Source organism: Podarcis liolepis, assembly GCF_965112155.1.
Source record: "Podarcis liolepis genome assembly, chromosome: 7".
In the NCBI taxonomy this organism is placed as follows: Eukaryota; Metazoa; Chordata; class Lepidosauria; order Squamata; family Lacertidae; genus Podarcis; species Podarcis liolepis.
The window spans coordinates 42,544,370-42,564,457 of NC_139561.1; the positions used below are offsets into that span (position 1 = coordinate 42,544,370).

At 48.4% G+C, this 20,088-nt stretch overlaps 2 protein-coding genes across 3 annotated transcripts; one reads left to right on the plus strand and one right to left on the minus strand.

The window, feature by feature from the left end:
- The first annotated feature begins 1,751 nt into the window (after positions 1-1,751).
- Positions 1,752-8,061, plus strand: SPATA2L (spermatogenesis associated 2 like). 2 transcript variants are annotated; one of them, XM_083513735.1, is made up of 3 exons: positions 1,752-1,948; positions 4,634-4,943; positions 6,012-8,061. In XM_083513735.1, the coding sequence occupies exons 2-3, from the start codon at positions 4,635-4,637 to the stop codon at positions 7,089-7,091; spliced, it is 1,389 nt and encodes a 462-aa protein (XP_083369861.1). In that variant the 5' UTR covers positions 1,752-1,948; position 4,634; the 3' UTR covers positions 7,092-8,061. The 2 variants fall into 2 exon arrangements, with proteins under 2 accessions (XP_083369861.1, XP_083369862.1); XM_083513736.1 differs by lacking the exon at positions 1,752-1,948 and adding an exon at positions 1,987-2,168.
- Positions 8,062-9,505: 1,444 nt separating this feature from the next.
- On the minus strand, positions 9,506-18,275 carry CDK10 (cyclin dependent kinase 10). The gene is made up of 14 exons (XM_083513783.1): positions 18,117-18,275; positions 17,202-17,274; positions 16,658-16,729; positions 16,444-16,546; positions 15,596-15,677; positions 15,052-15,119; positions 14,822-14,874; positions 14,630-14,699; positions 13,124-13,183; positions 12,825-12,948; positions 12,079-12,218; positions 11,296-11,348; positions 11,105-11,217; positions 9,506-9,814 (listed from the first exon to the last, which is right to left on the minus strand). Exons 1-13 carry the CDS (start codon positions 18,222-18,224, stop codon positions 11,123-11,125), a joined length of 1,101 nt encoding a protein of 366 aa, XP_083369909.1. The 5' UTR covers positions 18,225-18,275; the 3' UTR covers positions 9,506-9,814; positions 11,105-11,122.
- Positions 18,276-20,088: the final 1,813 nt, after the last annotated feature.

Consider the following 20,088-nt stretch of genomic DNA (forward strand, 5'->3'; position numbering starts at 1 on the left):
GACCATGCCCAGGAGAAAGGCCTCTGGTTTCTTCAGGAAAGTATATTTAAATATCTTTTTCATTTCGTTATAGATCATCTCCCAGAATGTCTTAATCCTTGGGCATGTCCACCAAAGGTGAAAGAATGTACCTTCAGTCTCATTACATTTCCAACATTTATTGTCAGGCAAATGGTAAATTTTTGCAAGCTTGACTGGCGTCATGTACCACCTATAAATCATTTTCATTAAATTTTCTCTTAAGGCATTACATGCTGTAAATTTCATACCTGTGGTCCATAACTGTTCCCAGTCAGCCATCATTATGTTATGTCCAACATCTTGTGCCCATTTAATCATAGCTGATTTCACCATTTCATCCTGAGTGTTCCATTTCAACAGCAAGTTATACATTCTTGACAAATTCTTGATTTTTGGATCTAGCAATTCTGTTTCCAATTTTGATTTTTCCACCTGGAAACCAATTTTTTTGTCCAAATTGTATGCCTCCATTATTTGGTAATAATGGAGCCAATCTTGCACTTTGTTTTTCAATTTTTCAAAGCTCTGCAATTTTATTCTGTCTCCATCTTGTTCCAGTACCACTCTTAACCACTACACCACACTGGCTCTCCTGGGATGCCTTGAATGGTAGTCAGGGGTGCCATGGGCAACACTGGCCCTTTCCTCTGATGTCCACTCACGTCTCTGCCTCCCAAACGCTTGCACAACTGTTTGTTGCAGTAGCTCTGGCTGCAAGCTCCCCAGGTGAATGGTGCCTCTGGGGCTGGCCAGGGGGTGCTTCCCAGGCCCCTGTGGGGCATTGTGAGGAGCCACCTCTCTTTGGGCTGGGGGGAGGGCAGCTCAGAGACTGAGGTGGCAGCTGCAGCTGTGCAAAGGACTCCCAAGGACAGGGGAGAAGAGAGGAGGCTGAGGGAACCCTCCACAAGGGAGGGGTGAGGGGCTGCCAGCTCTGCAGGCAAGGGGTGACATAACTGGGCTCCTGAGCCCCACAGGGGTGCCACTGATAGAATGTAGTTGGTCAAGGGAGCAGTGGACCCAAAAAGATTGAAAAGCTCTGGCTTATATACACCATCCAGTACTCCAAATGTCCCTCCTTGCCGGGGCCTGCTCCATGTTTTCATGCCTTAGTGGCATCATGAAGTATGGGATTTGTGACATTTGTGGTTCAGTTCATGGGCTACCAATGTTATGTGCATTTTTATAGTGTCTTTAGGAAGATTTAATGTAGAAATACAAGGATCCCCACTTTGGCTCTATGCCTGATTTTTACAGCTTAGTCTGTGTGATAGATGTAATCTGCGATTTGGGGTGTATCCCATGGAACAATCATGCTAAGTTACCAGGATCTGTTTTTTATTCCCTAGATGTGACTGTTACCCAGACATGGTCTGATCATGCAACACTTCTGCACCAATTGCTCTGGCTACCAGTGTGTTTCTAGGTCCAGTTCAAAATGCTGGTTTTAATCTTTGGGTCCCTAAACTGTTTGGCGTGGGTTACCTAAATGCACCTTTCCACCTTTGTGTCATCCCTTCTTAGATTGTAAACCTGAAGGTAATGAGCTCTCTTTTTTAAAAAATGATTTAGCCCTCCTCTAGAAATGGATAGCAATAAACAAATTAAATATAACTGGGACATTTGTCTGAAATACACAAACATTTACTTGCAATACCTGCCAATGATATTATAATATTCTTTTTTTGTGCTATTATAATTTTAAAAACTTTTTTTTAACCCGTTCCTTTAAGATGGAAAAATAAACCCCAAAAAACAAATCCTTCAGTGCAGCAAGGAAAAGGTTAACGGCCGGCTCCTGAGACTTGACGTAATCTCCTCTCGGGAAGGGCGGGGCAAAGAAGAACCGGAAGTGACAGGAGCGAGCCCAAAAGGGAAAGAGAGCGAGAGACCGAGAGAAGGGGGCCAAGGAGCTAGCGAGCGCTGGCAGGTGAGCGGGACGCGAGTTCGAATCCCAACCGGCCGGATTTGCGGGGGCGTGCGGGGGAAACTTGTGAGGCGGGGGTGTTTGACTCAGCCCCCAATGACGTTCCAGCGGGACGAAGAGGCGCTCCCTTCCTCGCCTTGAGAGCAGGGAGAAGGGGCTCTTTCAGGCTCTGCAGACCCCCACCCACCAAATACGAGCCCTTTACCTGGGATCCCCCCAAATGGTAGGCATACTGCCGCCCCCGGCTCCAAATCTCCTTGTCTAGTGCAGCAGCAGCAGCGACCAACAGCCCTGTGGCACCTGAAAGTCTGCCAGGGTGATGGTGGCATCTTCTGAGCCAGCGGGTCTCTTCTGATGCCAGTCCCTTTTTTAGACTGAACCTGCTGGGGGAGCGATGTGTGTTTTTATTTTCTGTACAGCGCCTACCAGGCATGAACGAGAAGCATCTTGTGGCACCTTAAAGGCTGGCACACTTTATGTTGGCATACGGTCCAGAGAAGCTGTGGTAGAATTTAAGATAAGGCTTTTGGAGCAGACTAACAGGAAATTAGTGTGGAAGAGGGACTTTTTGAAATAATGATTCATGATCCATTAGGGGGCTTAGTATTACAGGGTTTTCATATGGTTTACTCCAACAGTCTTCCACTGATTTATGTATTGGGCACCCACTCCGCTGATGCCCTGTTGTTTTGCCCTATGATTATGTCCCTTTCCCTATTTCCCTGCAGAGCCACAGTACCCACATTATCATAACAGCACAACTTCTCCCCCCTTCACTGGAAGCACTTACGGTGTGCCCCACTACCACCTTGAGGCTGTGACAGGACTCTCTCCCAAGGACTTGCCCTCCTGTGCCCCCCCTCCCCCACATGCAAAAGCAAAGCTATCTCCCTCAAGTCTCTCATTCTCAGCACTTGGTGATCTGGTGGGTGGTTAACCCTCCGAGAGTCTCCCTCTGTTGGGCTTGGATCTTTTCACATTGTTATTTTTAAGAGCTATTTGTGGGGCTTTGATTCTAAAGTGCTTCCATAGCAACTTACCTTGTTAGTTCAGGAACTGGGTTGACAACTATGTATTGTTGTCTATGGCGCTATGCACTAACAGCAGGGCTTCTTCCAGAAGACAGCCACATACTCAGAAGCCATGGACATAGCAAGTGTTGGCAAAGAAGTGCCAACAACTTGTCTTGGGGCAGGGGCTGCCCCCTGCCTGGCTCATAGTCCCCTGGTTGGCTCTCTTCCACCCTCTCTCTCTGAGCCGTGGCTGTGGTTGCCTTTTTATTTCCCAGACATATGGAGGGAAAGAGGCGGAAGGCACAGAATGGCAACCAAAGGGCAGGGAGCTCAGGGTGGCAGACAGAGTCCCACCGTATTCAGCAGTTCTCCAGGGTTTCAAGCAGGGGTCTCTCCCACCCCTACTTGGAGATGTTGAACCTTGGAGCTTCTGCATGCAAAGCTGATGCTCTGCCAATGAGCTGAATGTGACTGAAGTGAGGAAGCAAATATTTCCTAACTCTATTCCTAATCGGAACAGTCTTGGCATACTATACAGTGTGTATATTTTGATATAGATATTCTCACAAGGACTTACTTTCGCTTTAGTGGTGGAGAATGTAGAGACGTATTTAAAAGGCAATGTGGTGAAATTGGCAAGACTTCTCTCCTCAGCCATGCAGCTTGTCAGTTTCTCCAGAGTAAGCATCTTCTGGAGGACAGCAGATCTTTTGGACCACAGCTTCCATCAGCCTCAGCCAACATGGTCAGTGGCAAGGCATATGGGGAGTCAGAGTCCCAAAAATATGGAGGACACCAGGTTGCAGGAGGCTGGAGTAGAGATGGTGGAGAGAGTGAAGATAATAATGGAACAAGTAATGCAGAAGATGGGGGGAGTTCCATTGTCAGTGGCATCCTAACCAAAATGATCACTGCAAAATGATTCCTCTGCAATACCAGCTGTCAGTTTGTGCACCAGAGCTCTGTGCAGCAACTCTGCTGGAAACTTAAACAGGGCTTGAAAAAAGCAAGAGGACAATCGGGGAAGTGTGTGAGTGCCAACAGTTTGGGATTGATGAGAGAAAGGGAATAGCCAAATTCTCACTGATGAGCCAGTAATGATCTTGAAAACACTTTTTTCTGCCAAAATCTCCAGCAGTCAGGTCACAGTAGCATTCCTCTGTACACCAGGGCATCATCCTATAAAAACCATGAGGTTTTTATACCTCTAAAAGGCAGGGTAGAAATGACTGAAATGAATCAATACACTTAAAATTCGCTTTCCCATCACTTGGCCATTATCACCACCTCCTGCTTGTAGTTACATTACCCTTTGCATGCATGTGCATATGGCATTGAAAAGAAAACATGAGAAGTGAGAATGCACATGCAAATGAAGAATATCTGCCCATACTGCATCAGCCTATTTATGGAATGCAGCTTATGTTAAAGGGCTTCTGGGGGTGGAATTTTATATATATATTTGTCATGGGTATTTTCTTTGCAGCGGGAAAACTCATCCATGGCTTTTGTAAATCAAAACAACAGCCATCCTGTGCAGTATACAAGGCTCTGTTTTATGGGCTTGATGGCTGAATTCGTTTGCTTGGCAATCCCACTCGTAGCCATAGGCTGATTTGATTGACGGAATTTCAAATGGGACCAGGTTCAGGGCTTTGTTCTTATCCCGCTGCAGGATGTCTCATGGAGCGGCACTGCAGGAGAAGTATCGTCAGTGCTTGGAGAACAATTTCCACCAGGGCCACACTGGCATCTGCACCGACTCGTCCCTGAAGGAGTGGATGTGGCGGCAACTGCTGGAGGATCCAGAAGTTCACAGTGCCCTGAGAGGGGAGGACACCTTCGCCATGCTTGCCTCGGCCCTGCGAGGACAGCTGGATCTGGGACTGGTGCTCCAGAATCTTGGCCGGGCCTTTGAGGTGCTGGAACTGGCAGCCGTCAATCTTTACTTCTTCCCCTGGCGCAAGGAATTTGGAACCATAAAAGTGAGCATTGTGGGGGAAAGTCAGGCATTGTGGGGGCAGAGGGAGGAGGCAATTCTGCTATATTGCAGACAGAAATAGTTGTTTATGTTACTTATTTGAATTCCTTCCCTCCAAATCATGCAAAGAGCAGCTCACCTCACGTATAGATGTGCAATGCATAAAAATAAAGCCAACCACCTTCCATTCATTGGTGTGCAGAGGTTTACTTAGCCTCTCAGCACCTTTTCCTCTGTTTCCTGATAGTTTCCTATCTCGGTCAGAGTAGTAATATTTACAGCTGAAATCCTGAGTCTGCTTCTCTTCCAGAGAACTGAAGGAATCATTATTCTTTATTAAATTTCTGTCCTGCCTTTCCTCCTAAAGGAGCCCAGGGCAGCAAATAGCAGAATGGCAGAGACAACACAATTAAATCTAAAATAAAAACAAATTTAAAACTTCCTTTAAAAAAAAAAAATTAGAAGCTGTCACATACTCCCACAGCTGCTAATTTCATGGCATGGATAAATTTCATACTCGTTTTCAGTAATTGTATCTTTCAGCCATCAGATGCCAGGGTAAACAGGAATGTTCTCAAGTTCCTCCTGAAAGTTAATAACCAGAGAGACAAATGTGCTTCACCCCGGGAGAGCATTCTGCAAACAGGGAGCCATCACAGAGAAGGCCCTAGTAACCAGTCAATGACAGCTGGGCAGCATGTATAACCTCATGCATAATACAAAGATAATATTGTTGCTGTGTACCATGCCTAGTCACTGAACGAACAAACAAACTTGTTGTTTTTGTGTGCTTGAAACACTATGAGTTGTATCCAAAACTAGTCATATTCACAGAAGAGCTTCTGAAATTAATGAACCTAAGGTAGTCATGTTCATTTACTTCAGTGCGTCTGCTCTGAGTAAGACTAGCATTGGCTACAACCTTGTATTATTTTGAACACTGGATTGTTTTATCGATAGCTGTGTAAATTGCTTTGTAACCAAGCAGTCAGCAAATGCTGTAAATAAGTAACAGTATTAAATTTGTGTGTCGAGCAATGCAGAGCACTAACCGCTGTGTCTTTCTCCGCAGACCTTCTCAGGTGTTTACGTGCACGTCCTCCAGGGAGTCCTGCCTGAGGCCGACATCACCAGGAGTTTCCACCGGCTGGGCTACATCCCTAGAGACAGCCTCCACCTGGTCATTGCCCAGCTGCCCCCGAGTGCCAGCCTCCTCGCTGCAGCCTGCTGCTTTTTTGCAGCCAGGGTCGAGTGCGAGATCCTGGGGAAGATCGTGCGGGAACTGGAGCCGTACGCCGCTTCACCTGAAGATCTTCTCCAGGCCCGCAGGGAAGCCAAAGGCAGCCTAGAGAACTGTGTGGCCAAGTTGCAGAGCCTGGTGCGGTGGCCTAGGGGCAGAGATTTCCGTGTGGAGCCAGCTGATGCGATAGACCTGTACAGGGAGAGTCCGGAAGGGCAGGGCCCGTATGGGGACCCTTTGGGACCTAGGTTGCCATTGTCATCGCAGCAGCACCAGCACCCCATTCCCCTCTGCGAGCGCAGCAGCCCCCGGTTGCGGAGCAGAGAGCAGCACTTCCAGACTCCGCAGGGGCTTGCGGAGAACAGGAGCAAGATGTGGGTGCTGGGCCCGGAGGAGCCACCGTACGGCAACGGGATCCCAGCCTCGGAGGGCCCCGATCTGGAGACCTCCTTCTCCTTTATCTCCCTGCGGCGGGAGCTCAGCAGAACTACGGAAGCGGACTACCCCACGCCTCCAGGAAGCCGCTTCTTGTCTCCCATCCCTCACTACGACAGCCCTGGCGGCCCCCAGCTTCACCGGGGCAGCAGCCCAGCCTCTCCCTCAGCAAGGCAGCCAAGGAGTCCCCAGCTGAGCCCCACGGTGATGCACCGAGCTCTGGTGCCAGGTGCAGGGATGTCCCCAACAGAGCCACCGCGCTATCACCTGCATTCGTGCATGCGCCCGGGCACCCTCCCGGTCTCCTGCTGCAACACCTGCAGATTGCTGCATGGCGGCAGCTGCGATGGAGCGCAGGTCTGCCGGAGCAGCCACCACATGGAAGAGCTGCAAAGCGAGAAGCAGCAGCGCCTCTGGCTGCAGAGGACAGAGGTGGACAAGCTGCTGCACGAGGGGCTGCCGGGAGTCTGGCAATAGCGCGCACTGGGAGAACCCACCAGGGCATCAACTGGACCTTGGACAGAAAAGCTGCTTCCTCTGCAGTTCTGAGGCTTCATCTAGAACCGCACACACAGCCTGCTTTTCGTCCTCCTTCTCCCAGGCCTTCCCTCTCGGTTTTCTGAAAAACACTTTCCCTTATTTTTGTTTCAGAGGAAAAAAACAGCCAGACACTCACTTTTCAGCATACATTCTCTTTCCCCTGCCAACAGGACTTTTCTCAAATCCTAAATATTTTGAGGATTTAGGTGAACAAATTTGTTGGGGGGGGGGGAATCCAGTCCTAAACAGTCTCCCGCAGTAGTGTTTGCTGGACAGGTGAGATTCTCCCCCCTCCACTTCCCTCATCCTTTCCACTGAGCATTTGAGGGGGCACTGCTTCATCTGAAAGTGGTTCCAGCTGGCTGACAAGAAATGGCAAGTCAATTGACATGTTAGAAGGACACGCACACCCCTCTGCCAGAATCCATCTTTTGTAATATCAGGGCACAATGAAGTTTTACATGATGCTCATCTGCTCCCTCTTTGTGTATTTCAAAGGATGTAGGGCAGCGTTTCCCCAACTGGGTGCCATCCAGTTGTTTTGCACTACAGTTCCCACCGTCTGCAGCCAGCAGAGCATTAGAATGCTGGGGCTGATGGGAACTGTAGTGGAAGACATCTGGAGGGCACCAAGGTTTGGGGGGAAGCTACTATAGGGAACTGCCATGGGAGAAGATGGGCTGAGATTACAGGAGGGGTGGAGGTTGCCTCTCCTTGTTTATACCTTTTCCTGAATCCTTGTGGCTCTCCTCTGGAAGCTGAGACAGCGCCGGAAAAGCCTTAATGCTGAGTTTGTGTCTCCTGCTACTAGGCAGGGGCAGAGCTGTTCCCAAGCCCTCAGAGGCACTCAGCATCTCCCTGGTGGCTTACAGAAGCAGAGGTGCAAAATAAACAGAAGTGTAATCTCCTTTGTTCTCTGGATTTCTTTTCTCCCTTCCCCCACCTCCCAGTAGTGTGGGTAGTTGAGTTCCAGAGCTTGAATCCTCACTGGAAGGAACCCAGCTGGGAACTACGTAGCTCAGGGGTAGAGCTGCTGTGTTGCACGCAGGGGGTCTGAGCAGCAATGATTTAAAAGGACTGGGTAGCAACTCCTCTCTGCCAGAGACCCTGGCAAATAGGCAATATTTGGCTAGATCATTGGTCTTCAGCTGGTAGGCTGGGATCCACTAGCATAGGGCTTTGGAACCTCTGGCTGTTTGGTCAAATTTGGCCTGGACTAGGTCACCGTTTGGCTCAGGGTTTCAATTTTTCTCAAACCACGCCCACCTGCCGTCATATGTGATGTCATATGTGGGGCAGGTACACAGCTGCACAACCAAGTTTTCTGTGGGCAACTGGACTGAGCAGCTACTCCCTGCTGAAAGCATGACATTAGATGATTGGCAGGTGATTTGTCCCATGGGGTGGGGATATCATGCTACCACCATAGAAATACATGGTAAAATATTAAGAATTCTATCTCGGAAAGCATGCTTAGATAGCTGGCTTTCAGGTCTGGAAAAGTAGAAACTACTGTTAGCTGTTTGGCTTAGTATAAAGCAGCTGCATACGTATCATGGAGTTAACCGATCAGAATTTTCTGATCATTAAAGACAAGCACTTCCAGAAGTAAAAGATGCACTTATCTATTACAGTAGTTGTTTTCAAGGCTGTTCTGAAAACTTCCCTCCCACACTTTCTTCCTTGGCCACCTAGTCTTCCCAGTGTCACTTTGGCTCTTGCACAAAAGTCAGGAGGCAGGTGTAACTGGTCAGTTCTCTTTTTGATGCTTCTGGCATAACTTTGGCCTCCTAAAGGTGCTTCAAGCACTATTTTCTGTTTCCCTACACAAAGCAAAGCAATATCACAGCTCTAGCAAAAGGATTCTGCTTGAGCCCTCGTTTGCTGCTGCTTGACTGTCCATGACAAGTGGGTGAATTTTCAATAATGGAGAAGAGCTTGAATACACTGCTGTGCTCCAGAGCCACTACCATTTTCACCTCTGAATCAGAAAGGAAGGCCTTCAAAAGCTCACTGGACCAAGAAGGGATATATGCTTATGTGTTTGCTACAATAGAGATGCGAAGAGGTTGAAGTCCCTGATCTTCTAACCCCCACCCACGATAAGTTGCTAAGCAGAGCTTGACGCACAGAACAAGCAGTGCATGCAGGCAGGGATGCAAAACAGTGTGGGAGTTAAAGGCGCCTGGGCACCTCTAAATGCAGAGATGCTGCTGTTGCTGCCTAGGAACTTCCCTATATATAAGGCTGCCTCCTAGGGATCTGGCATCTCCCTCCCCACCCTCCCAGTCCTTCTGCTAAGGCTCACAGCAGCTTTAGTATTTACCCTCCAGGAGCACTACTCAAAGACAGCAGCGGCAAAAGACTTTATTGAGACACAGTCCTGGTTCAGTCTTGGGTTTTGCCCGCAAATAAGGGGCGGGATAAGGGGCTACTATTCGGCCCTGCTCTTTCCATCATGGGAGAGTCGAGCTGATAATTCAGGAGCTTCGGTGCAGCTTGGCAAGCCAGCTCCCAGTTCGTAATCAGTGTCTCCCAGCAGGGGCAGCTGATTCCTATGAAGAACATGGGAGCTGTCCTGATACCCTCTGTAGGCTCCTGGCTCTTCGCCCCGGTGCCGCTGGCAGCTCCCAGCACTGCCTCTCTTCAAGCTCTGTCCTCTGAAAGAGAAACAGAAGTACCACAGTGCTGCAATTGTTTCAGATTTGCTTTTTTGCACTCAGGCAACAGCAATCCTGCAACCATGGAGTTGGGAGGGGCTAGAAAGGTTATCCAGTCCCAAACTCTGCCAGTGCAGGAAACCCCATTCTAGGGCATCGGTGGTCTCTGCTTAAAAACCTCCCTGAACCTTCCCTAAGCATCATTTGCTGCTGCTTTCAGGATCCAGTATTTCAAAGGTGTTTTCAAAGACTTCATGCTATTCATATGCCCCTTTTGTTTTAGCAAGGGCTTCAGTGCAACCTGCTTCCTGATCCCAGAGCATGCCATACTCCTAACCATTCATCAGCTAATGGGTGGCTGGAGCACACCTTGCTTCAGCAAAGGAACAATCAGTAGCTTCCTTTAACGCCCTATTGTTCCTTTGAAGCCACGTTGGCTGCTGCTTAAGGTGTGGAGCAGGTGGGCATGGTTTGCTAGGAGCAGCACGGAAGGCCAAAGTTGGCCGATGGGCCACAACTTCCGCACTCTGCTTTCAGCTTCCTGTGGTCATAGCTGTGTGAAAGCACATGGGAGACATAAACAGCAGAGAATAGTGGAGCAGCTTCAGCTTCATGAGACTCCTAGCTGGTTACATTTCTAGGCTGGTGGTGGGGAATCCACAGTCCACGGGTCTAATTAGGCCAAGCCTCCACACCTGACGAAGCCACAGTCACCTGCATTGCACCTGACATCATATATCGCATCTGGTGTCAGGTACGTACAGACATGGCCAGGATGAAATGGGGTTTGCAGGCAGCGTTGACTAGCTGATTGGTAGCCCCTGCAAAGCTGTGCAAAGTCCCATGCATCTGTCAAACGTGGCCACCTAACTGTCAATCACCTCACATAACAATGGCATCATTATAAGGTTGAAGTGTCCTCTGCTTCAGAGTATGGTATCTGACAAAGTGTGTATTACACACGAAAGTCCCACCTTGAAAGCTTATATTTAGTTGATCTTAACGGTGCCACTGGAATTATTTAAAAAGATTTTTTCATCTTTTTATTTATTATGATCAGGAGACCAGTAAGGGGAGGACCATACCTGAGTGGTAGAAAATGCCCCGGGTTCAATTCCTGGTGTCTGGAGGTAGAGCTGGGAGACAGCTCTGCCTGGAATCTCTGGAAAGCTGCTGCCAGTCAGTGTAGAGTAGACAATACTGAGCTAGATGGACCAATGGTGTGGCTTGGTATAAGGCAGCTACCACTGTTGTTAAGTGCACTTTGCTCTAGCCCTCGCCCGTCCTTACCGGGAGAAGTGTGCATCCTCAGGGCCGACTGCGCTTGCCTGCGCACTCTGCACTGGGGGCGGCCCTCTTGTTGCGATGGTGTGGGAAGGTTGGCATGAGCTCTGGCTCGCAGGCTGGAAAAAGAGGGAGAAGATGAATCAGGTTGTGGCGGCAGCCCTGAGTGTGGGGAAAGGAAGCCACAAGAGACTTACGCAAAGGCTTCTCCTTGAAGTAGGAGCTCTCCAGGCAGTCACCAGCTGTCGCTCTGAAGAGCAAGGGAAAGCAATGAAAGCAAGGGATGAATTCACCTTTCACTTGCTTATCCCTCTATTCCACCCACAAATTTCCGGCTTAGGAAGGCTGTTCTCCTGCAGCGGCTCCACTCTTCCTTCCTGAATGTGCCTCTGGCAAGCCAAGGGCTCTGGCCAGAGGATATCACAGGAGCAATAAAAGACAAGCGAGCAGGTGCCTACCTTACAGCTAGCTCATTTATTCAGGGATGCAGCTAGTCTCTCCCAGGCAAGGAAGGGCTCACATCCAGGAACCTGTGCCTTGTACAGTTGCACAGATATTACATGCAGGGTCTAATCCATCCTGCTCAGGATTCCGATTTCCTGTTGTGACTACCTGCTGTAGGTCATCCCCCTACGCTGTCTCTGAACCTGCCTGTTCTGCTTTCAACTGCTCTGTCCTCCACCAAGTTAATTCACTCCTTTGGAAAGCTGCAGGAGCACTCCACAGGTTAATTGTGGCGGCATGTAAAGCTGCTGCTTTTGTCTCTCTCATAACCTTGCTGCTGATTGGTTTAGATGGATGACCCTGAGAGCTTCTGTATTTTGACCGGGGATGGAGAAAACACTTCTGCCCTGGCTAAATTTTAGTTGCCCTTTTCTAACTCTACCTGTCTGGGCGCCGATCAGAATGGCAAAACAGAATTCCAAAAGGCAGGCGCATCACAACAACGTCAGCCTTTTCCCCAGCCTGGGCCCAGTTACCTTTTCTTGGGATCGTACATGAAGAGGAAGTTGAGGAGGCGAAGGCCAGCCTCCGACAGCCAAGGGAACTTGTGCTTCAGGTTATTGTACGGCTGCTTGCGCAGGGTGTACTGGCTCACCAGTGGCAGCTTGGAGAAGCCCTGGAGGTGAGAGGGACACAAAGAAAGGCACTAAATAAAGCATTTGCCTCTAACATATGGTTTAACTTGCTTGCAGGAGCCATCTAAAGAAGGGATAACCGGGGATGTGGGGGGAAGACCACCAAATGTTGATTTTACCATTATATTGTACTGTAAGCTAGTTCCTACATACACTCACAGTATTTTCTATCCATCCAGGCAGGAAGGCATCACCAGAGTTCAAGGACCCATTTCAGCCAGCTAAAATTCAAGGAAGGTGCAAAGCAGAGCTGGTGAAGGGACCTGGGGAAAGTCTTAAGGGCCAGATAGAGAGACTTGGAGGAGCATATTTGATGCTCAGGACCTGATCTAATGTTACAGCCTCTCAACAGTGCACCTGATCTCTTCGTATCTTACTGCAGCCTGCATTGCATGGGTTGATGGGGGTCGGACTGCGAGTAAGCAGCCATGCCTTTGCATATGATATTGGGCCAGAGGACCTTTCCACCACCTGCAGTGCTGCAGCACTAAGGGAAGGCCACATAAGAAGAGGCACAAAGGGGCAAAACCCAAGCAGGAGGAGGGAGCAGCAAAGCAGAGATGGGATGAAGTCTGGGGAATACTCACTGGCCAGATGGTCTCGTTGGGCGTGCCCAGAAGCTGCACAATCATGTCTATCTGCTGGATCTCAGAGCTCCCAGGTAGCAACGGTTTATGAGCCAGCAGCTCTGCCAGGATGCAACCCACCGCCCTGCAGGGAAGACTCACAGTTAATACAGAGAGGCTAGCAGCTATTCCCTCCACCCTCTCAGGCCTAGGAAAAACCAATGAATCCAGGCCTCAAAGGATGCATTTTTCCTTTCTGTCCTCCTAATCTCCACATTAGGCGTGGGGGATGGAGGAAAGGAGACGTCTTCTTCCCTCACCACATATCTATGGCGGTGGTCTGTGTTATTGTCCCCAGAAGCAGCTCAGGGGCTCGGTACCTGGAAAAGAGGGGAGAAAGTGTTCCAGGGAAGGTCGATGTCAGCTCACAAGGGCTGGTGCATTGTGATGCTGGAATTCTGTAATTTGAATTCAACAGGCAATGGGCATTTTCTTAATTGGACTAGCTCCACACTTTTTTGTCCCTGAGGGCTGCCTTTGGTACTGGGGTGGCGGCGGGGGGAGGGGAAACACACACACACACGCGCACCCTCCCTCCTCTTTCTCACACGAGAGGCAGAAGATGCACAACAGAATCTCATTGATCCCCTTTGCACATGTTCCTCCTTCCTGCTCCCAAGCATAAGGGCAGCGAATCTCCCTTCAGCCTGTCACAGGTAGCCAAGTGATAACGAGGGCCCTGAGCGACCAACAGTGGGACACAGGGAAAGGCTGCACATCCTGTGGGTTGCCCACCTGCTTCCCTCGTCACATTAAACTTTAGTTAAAAGAAACCTCTTGTTAATGTGCTGCTGCTCTAAAGTCCTGCTTTGTTCCTCGTCTGCTGCTGGCAGCTCTAGGAGCAACAAGCCCTAAGCCTTGGCTTGCTGTTGTCTGAACCAAGGCTTGTGATTTGTTTCTCTCCAAACAAACCTCAAGTGGAAGCCAAAGTTTGTGCCTGACCCATGAGTCCCAGTCTGCACATAATGGCAAGCCAGATGCTGTTTTTTCCTTCCCCATTGCTATGGGAGATGTGGAGGAGGAAAGTGCATAATTCTGAGTAGTGGGCACCAGCACATTGCTTATTCACCTTAAACCACTGCTTATTTTTAACCAGGGTTTTAATGGTTGCTGAATCAGGCCCCTATATGTGTCAAGAGCAGAAACTCTTGTCCTGCTTTGGCTCTGGTCTCAATCACATTTCCTAAGTACACATGTCAAGGGATGCGGGTGGTGCTGTGGGTTAAACCACAGAGCCTAGGACTTGCTGATCAGAAGGTCGGCGGTTCGAATCCCCACGATGGGGTGAGCTCCCGTTGCTCGGTCCCTGCTCCTGCCAACCTAGCAGTTCGAAAGCATGTCAAAGTGCAAGTAGATAAATAGGTACTGCTCCAGCGGGAAGGTAAACAGCGTTTCCATGCGCTGCTCTGGTTCACCAGAAGCGGCTTAGTCATGCTGGCCACATGACCCGGAAGCTGTACGCCGGCTCCCTCGGCCAATAAAGCGAGATGAACGCTGCAACCCCAGAGTCGGTCACGACTGGACCTAAAGGTCAGGGGTCCCTTTACCTATAAGTACACGTCAGGAAGGTGTGGAGTCTTCTTTCCATGAGCTCCATTGCCATGCCTTCCCCAGGTAATTATTTTGAGTTGGATGGGTATCAAAACCATAAGAAAGCAGCCTATGAGTGAAAGCAAAGCCCCTTTCCTCCTTAACTACCCCCTCGCCCAAAGGTAGTGATTGTGCAGGAGTGTTGATTAGTCAAAGGATGCTCAGAGTCTACTCACCAAAGTGTGACAACTTTGGGAGTCATGGGCTTCAGCGGTACCCTGTAAGCACGAGCCAACCCAAAGTCCGCTGCAAGAAAAGAGGAGACACTCAAGGTCAAAGGGCAGGTCCAACTGCATTACAAACCAGGCAGGTATGTGTCTGCGATGGTGGAAATCATCAAGGGAGCCAGATTTTGGCTAAACACTCACCCGTCTTTACACAACCTTTGTCAGTCATGAGCAAGTTGGATACCTTCAGGTCCCTGTTGTTGGAGGAAAGAGGAGTTCACCGGGGGACAGACAAAACCAAGTGCAGCCCTTCCCCAAATCCTGCTCCCTTAAGCAGCCTCTCTCCCACGCTGACACAGATAGTAGCAGGCCTACAAGCTACATATTGATCCTATCTCCAGTCAAATGCCCAGTCCCTGCTCTTCTCTCACCTGTGGATTATGAAGTTTTCATGCAGGTACTGAAGGCCCTTGAGAACCTGGAGAATGATACACTTCACCTGCAACGGGTTGGAGCAAATGAATAGGGCATCATTAAGGAGCCATCTCTCTTGCATAAAACACACACTACTTTGTCTTGTGCCAGATTCTGCTCTGGGGTTCAAAGATCCACAGAAAGGCAACACAAGAACCTGAAAGGATTAGTCTTCTTGAACTGACCCAAAGCATACTTTACCTTATGGGCCAATGGTCTGTCTCAATATACGGCAGCTTCCTATGATATGGATGATGCCCAAACACCTCAGCCCAAATTAACCCACCAGGCTACTCCCGCTCTGTTTGAACACCTACATACTTTGACTCTTTTCTTCAAGCTTTGCTTTTAAAAGTGCCTTCTTGCCATTCTTCCATCTCAAATTTGGTCACAACCATGCCTTGGGTTCAACAAACTGCAGCTTTTTATGACATCTCTTTAATTCTGATGAAGACAGTGATCCAAACAATCAACACAAGGCTGCTACTTTCCCCATCTCACCTGAGCTTCAGAGAAGGGAGCTTGCATGTTCTCCAGGAGGCTGGCGAGGTCCTGCTCACAGTAACCCATCACAAGGAAAATGCTGCAGGACAAACACACACGTTTTCTTTTCTGTAGTTGGAGATATATCTACCCAAGAGGCTAGAGCTGAGCAGAAAGAAGTGGTTTAAAAGACGGGCTCTTGACTGCTTGAGTCATATTCTGGAGGCTACAATGCCTTGGAAATCATGCTTTGCTTTCAGAAACATAGCAGTCCCCCACCCCCAGCTTCCTTTATTCCTGCTAACCTCCATCCTGCTTCGTGTGCAAAGTTTTGTATTTTTAAAGTTTGTATTTTTTATTAAAGATTGTATAAGCCAGCCTTAGCATTCACGAATAGCTGACGTAACTGCAGTGGGGAACCTTGACATGCAGGTTGAATAAGACTCGCCCCAAATGGGGCAGCTACCTGTATGGCAGGTAAAGATACAATTTGCACCAAAGTCCTGTGGCTTTGCAACTTCTGCTAATCATCTTATGGTCAGTGCCAACAAAGTCCTGTGTTTTTCAAGTGCCACCTATCAGCTGATTGCCAGAACTTGCAAAGTGCTGTGCCTTTGCCTGTGCAGTTTTAATTTCAAACAGCATGAGCAAAGGAAGATGCTATTACAGTGTCAGGTGTTTTGACAGGTCCACTTGTCAAACTTGGCCCATGGGAGCAGTGAGGGAGGTAAAACTCTTGCCCACTGGCAAGATCCAGCTCCCCACTCTTGGGTGACATAAAATGGTAGCTTTGGGGGACAGGAACGAAAAGCCTCCTGCTTGAGGTAGAGGAAAGGTTATGGGGACAGGAAGGGTCTGGTCAGTACCTCTCCAAGTGATTCCCCACCACCACCTCTTTCAGCTCCACAATGTTGGGGTGCTGGAGCTTCAGTAACAAGGTGATCTCTCGTAGGCTGCTGATGGGAATCCCTACAGGGAGAAGTAGCACATTAAGAAGGCAGTGGGCAAGACTAAACACAAAGTATGTTTCATTGAGCCAAGACTAGCAGAGATGCCTCAGAGCTCTCCCATTCTGCTCACCATCTTTCTCTTTGTCCATCCGCACCTTCTTCAGTGCCACAATCTCATCTGTTTGGGTGTCTCGGGCACGATCTGGAATGGCAATGCAATCAGAGCTCTGTGCCTGGGGAAGCAACTCTCCACCTTCCACTCCTCCAGACAAGCTAACATAGTGCTGGGAGCGCTCCTGGACTCAAGTGCCAACTCAAAAGTTGCCTCTCATCAAAGTGGCTTTACACAAGCCACTTTCCCACCTCCTTTCTTGCTTTTCCACCTGCGATTACCATTGTCCTAAATCATATAGTGTGAAAATGTCATTGATGACATTTACACCTGAAAAATACACATCTATTATCACTGGACAGATTTCAAAGAGAACTGGAGAGGGTGTGTGCATGGCCAAGATCAGGGAGCTGAGATTCTGAATTCCAACTACACCTGCTTAAGTCATAACATCAAGGAACAGACAGGACCTTAACAAGCTCTGGGGCCACCCCTTGTGTTCCAGATCGTCTTGGGTCACACACAGCACCAGTTCTTGACCGGTTCATGTGGCAGCACTCACACACAATGCCGTAGGTCCCTTCTCCAATACGATTGAGTTTCTCGAATTCCTTCACACTCCGACATCTTCCCAGCTGAAACAACAGATGGGTCACAGAACTAAGTCCCTGCTTGATTCCTGAGATGCTGCTGAGGATCCTAATCATATAAACAAAGATCATTACATCATTCCCAGGCGTCTCCTTACAACTGGAAGATGGGGAATAATATTATTTCTGCTTCTTTGCACAACTTTTTATTGTTAAATAATGTAAAATTGTAGAAATTTTTAAACCTGCTTTTCAATTAAAAAATTCCCAAGAGTGAGAAGAAAATAACAATAATAGCACAACTGAATAATACTTTTCAGTGTTATGCAGTAACTGCACATATAACCGACATATATATAGCCATGCAGAGCAACCTCATACACATCCACTTGGAAGTAAATTGAAATCACACCTTACCCACTTATCCCTCCTGGGTAAGTAAGCATAGGATTTAGCAATGTCTTCAATGCCAAGGTTGCAGGTTCGATCCCTGTATGGGACAGCTGCATATTCCTGCATTGCATTGGACTAGATGATCCTCAGGGTCTCTTCCAACTCTACAATTCTATGAAAATTATGTCTACGTGGAATGAAAGTCGCGCATGGTTTCAGTATCGATAAAATACTCTCGGGGCAAATAATCTCACCACCCACAGTCAGCCCCATCAGCATGTGCCAAGGCCACATTTGCACAAGCAGTATGTGCACGTTCAGGGCTTAATACACGCACAACCCGCAGCTTTTCTGCGGACGTTTCAATGTAGGATTTGCAAGCGCCAGAGAATAAAAACCCTGCACACCCCCAGCCCCGTCCGCCTTGCAAACACGCAAGAGGGGCGGGGCAACTCTTCCACGCAAAGTCTCCTGGGAGTTGTAGTTCCACTTACCCTGTGTCCTTGAGGTACCGTGAAGAAGCCGCCGCCGCCGCCGCCGCCTCGGAGCCGCTTCAGCCGCAAACTCTCTGACTCCGGCTCAGCCGAACCCGCCTCCGTCATGGCCGAAGCAGAGCGCACTTCTACTTTCCCCACAGCCACTGCGCATGCTCAAGCCACTTCCGTACAGTTACAGTATGAACTTCCGCACAGAGCCCCTAACAACGGTTGCTACGCGAGCCCTTTGCCCTGAGCGGGAGAAACTGGGGTACTAAAATTGGGCGAGGGGGAGAGAAAGGAAGGATCCAGTCCTCCTAGATTAGACTGAAGAGTGGGGAACACACCTTTTCTAAATTATCATTTTTTCTGCATAGCGTTCTAAGTGGCTTACAGAACATAAATAACAAGTTCCAAAATTACAATTATTATTATTATTATTAGCCTTCTAAAAAGCACCCCAAAACTTTAATACTAAAGCTGTACATAAGGTAATATACAGCCAAATATAGAGGCTGAGTTTAGATGCTTTGCAATTGGTAGAGGGCGTTCGGAAGAATGTGATGCTTTAGCCCACCTGGGCTTCCATTCTCCTGCAACCATCCATTGTCTACAAGGAGAGATGCACCTGTCAAAAAGATGCACCTGTCAGGATCGAGACTACAGTCACTGTGGCGATAGTCATCTAGGCCATGCAAGGAGTTGCAGTGGAACATTATGTGTTGCCAACTTAAGTGGCTACTCTCTGCTCCATTTGACCAAGCCTGTGATCCTGGCAGGGCAAGAGGGGCCAGGAAGCATTTCACCAGAAATAGCAATGGCTGAAGCGGAGTAGTTGCCATTCACAGAGTGTACTCCCCAGTGTTGCTTTCACTGGTACAGCAGGCACTTCTCTGCGTGTTGGGTTTCATAGCCACACCCACAGTGCATGCTTACTCTGTATGATGTTGGCCTGAATATATTTTGTAGCATTTATTCTAATATTTTAAATTGCAAACTGTCTTTGCCGAAAGATTGTACATAAAAGTGATAAAATAAATAAATGAATAGTTCCTCCCTATGCGTAGGGTGCCTTACTCTTGCATCTCCAGTTACAGAAGTAGAGGTTCCTTTTGCACCATTGTGTCTTCCAGTCCTAATAAGATTTTTTCCCTTTTTGTGCCAAATGCCCTTTCATCGAAGCTCTCCCTTCTGTGCTTCACCTTCACATAAGAGCAGGGTGATGCTGCTCACACCTTATCTGATAAGTTGTGGGTGTGATGATAGGATTTCATATACGGTGGTCAGAGTGCAGTGTGAAGGTTCTATCACAGATACAATTTTCATAGTAGTTTAACATAAGAATTTAAGAGCCTTCTGGATCAGGCCAGTGGCCCCTCTAGTCCAGCATCCTGTTCCCACAGACAGTGGCCACCCACCTGCTTGTGGGGAAACCCAACAGCCAATCCCTCTTTCCAGAGAAGTATTGTAGCTTTGGGAGGGAAATAGGGATCTCCTAATGATTCTCAGCACCCTTAACAAACTACAGTTTTCAGGATTATTTGGAGGAAGCCATGACAGTTTAAAATGATATGATACTGCTTTTAATGTATAGTACACGTGGAACCTATGTGATTATAGCATTTACAAGTAGTTAAGCTAGTTGCAGGAGGATGTGGGGGATTTAACAAAGATTTCAGCAACTTCCACAGAATATGCTCAGGGTGGATTGCACCTTATAACTACACCACACCCTCTTCCAGGTGTAATCCAATGGATCTCCCAAACCCTTCGCGACATATTTTGCCTGGACCTTCCTTTCTAGGAGTGCAGGTATGGCTGAGATGTTCCCCCTGCTCCAACAATACTAATCACTCATGCAGATACTGGTCCATTATTGACTGGGAATCTTAAAACATTTACCAAACATATTTATTTGGAAATGAACATCCATCATCAACCTCATTTATATTTGGCTAAGCTTTGCCCTTCCTCCTCCTCTTCCTCCACC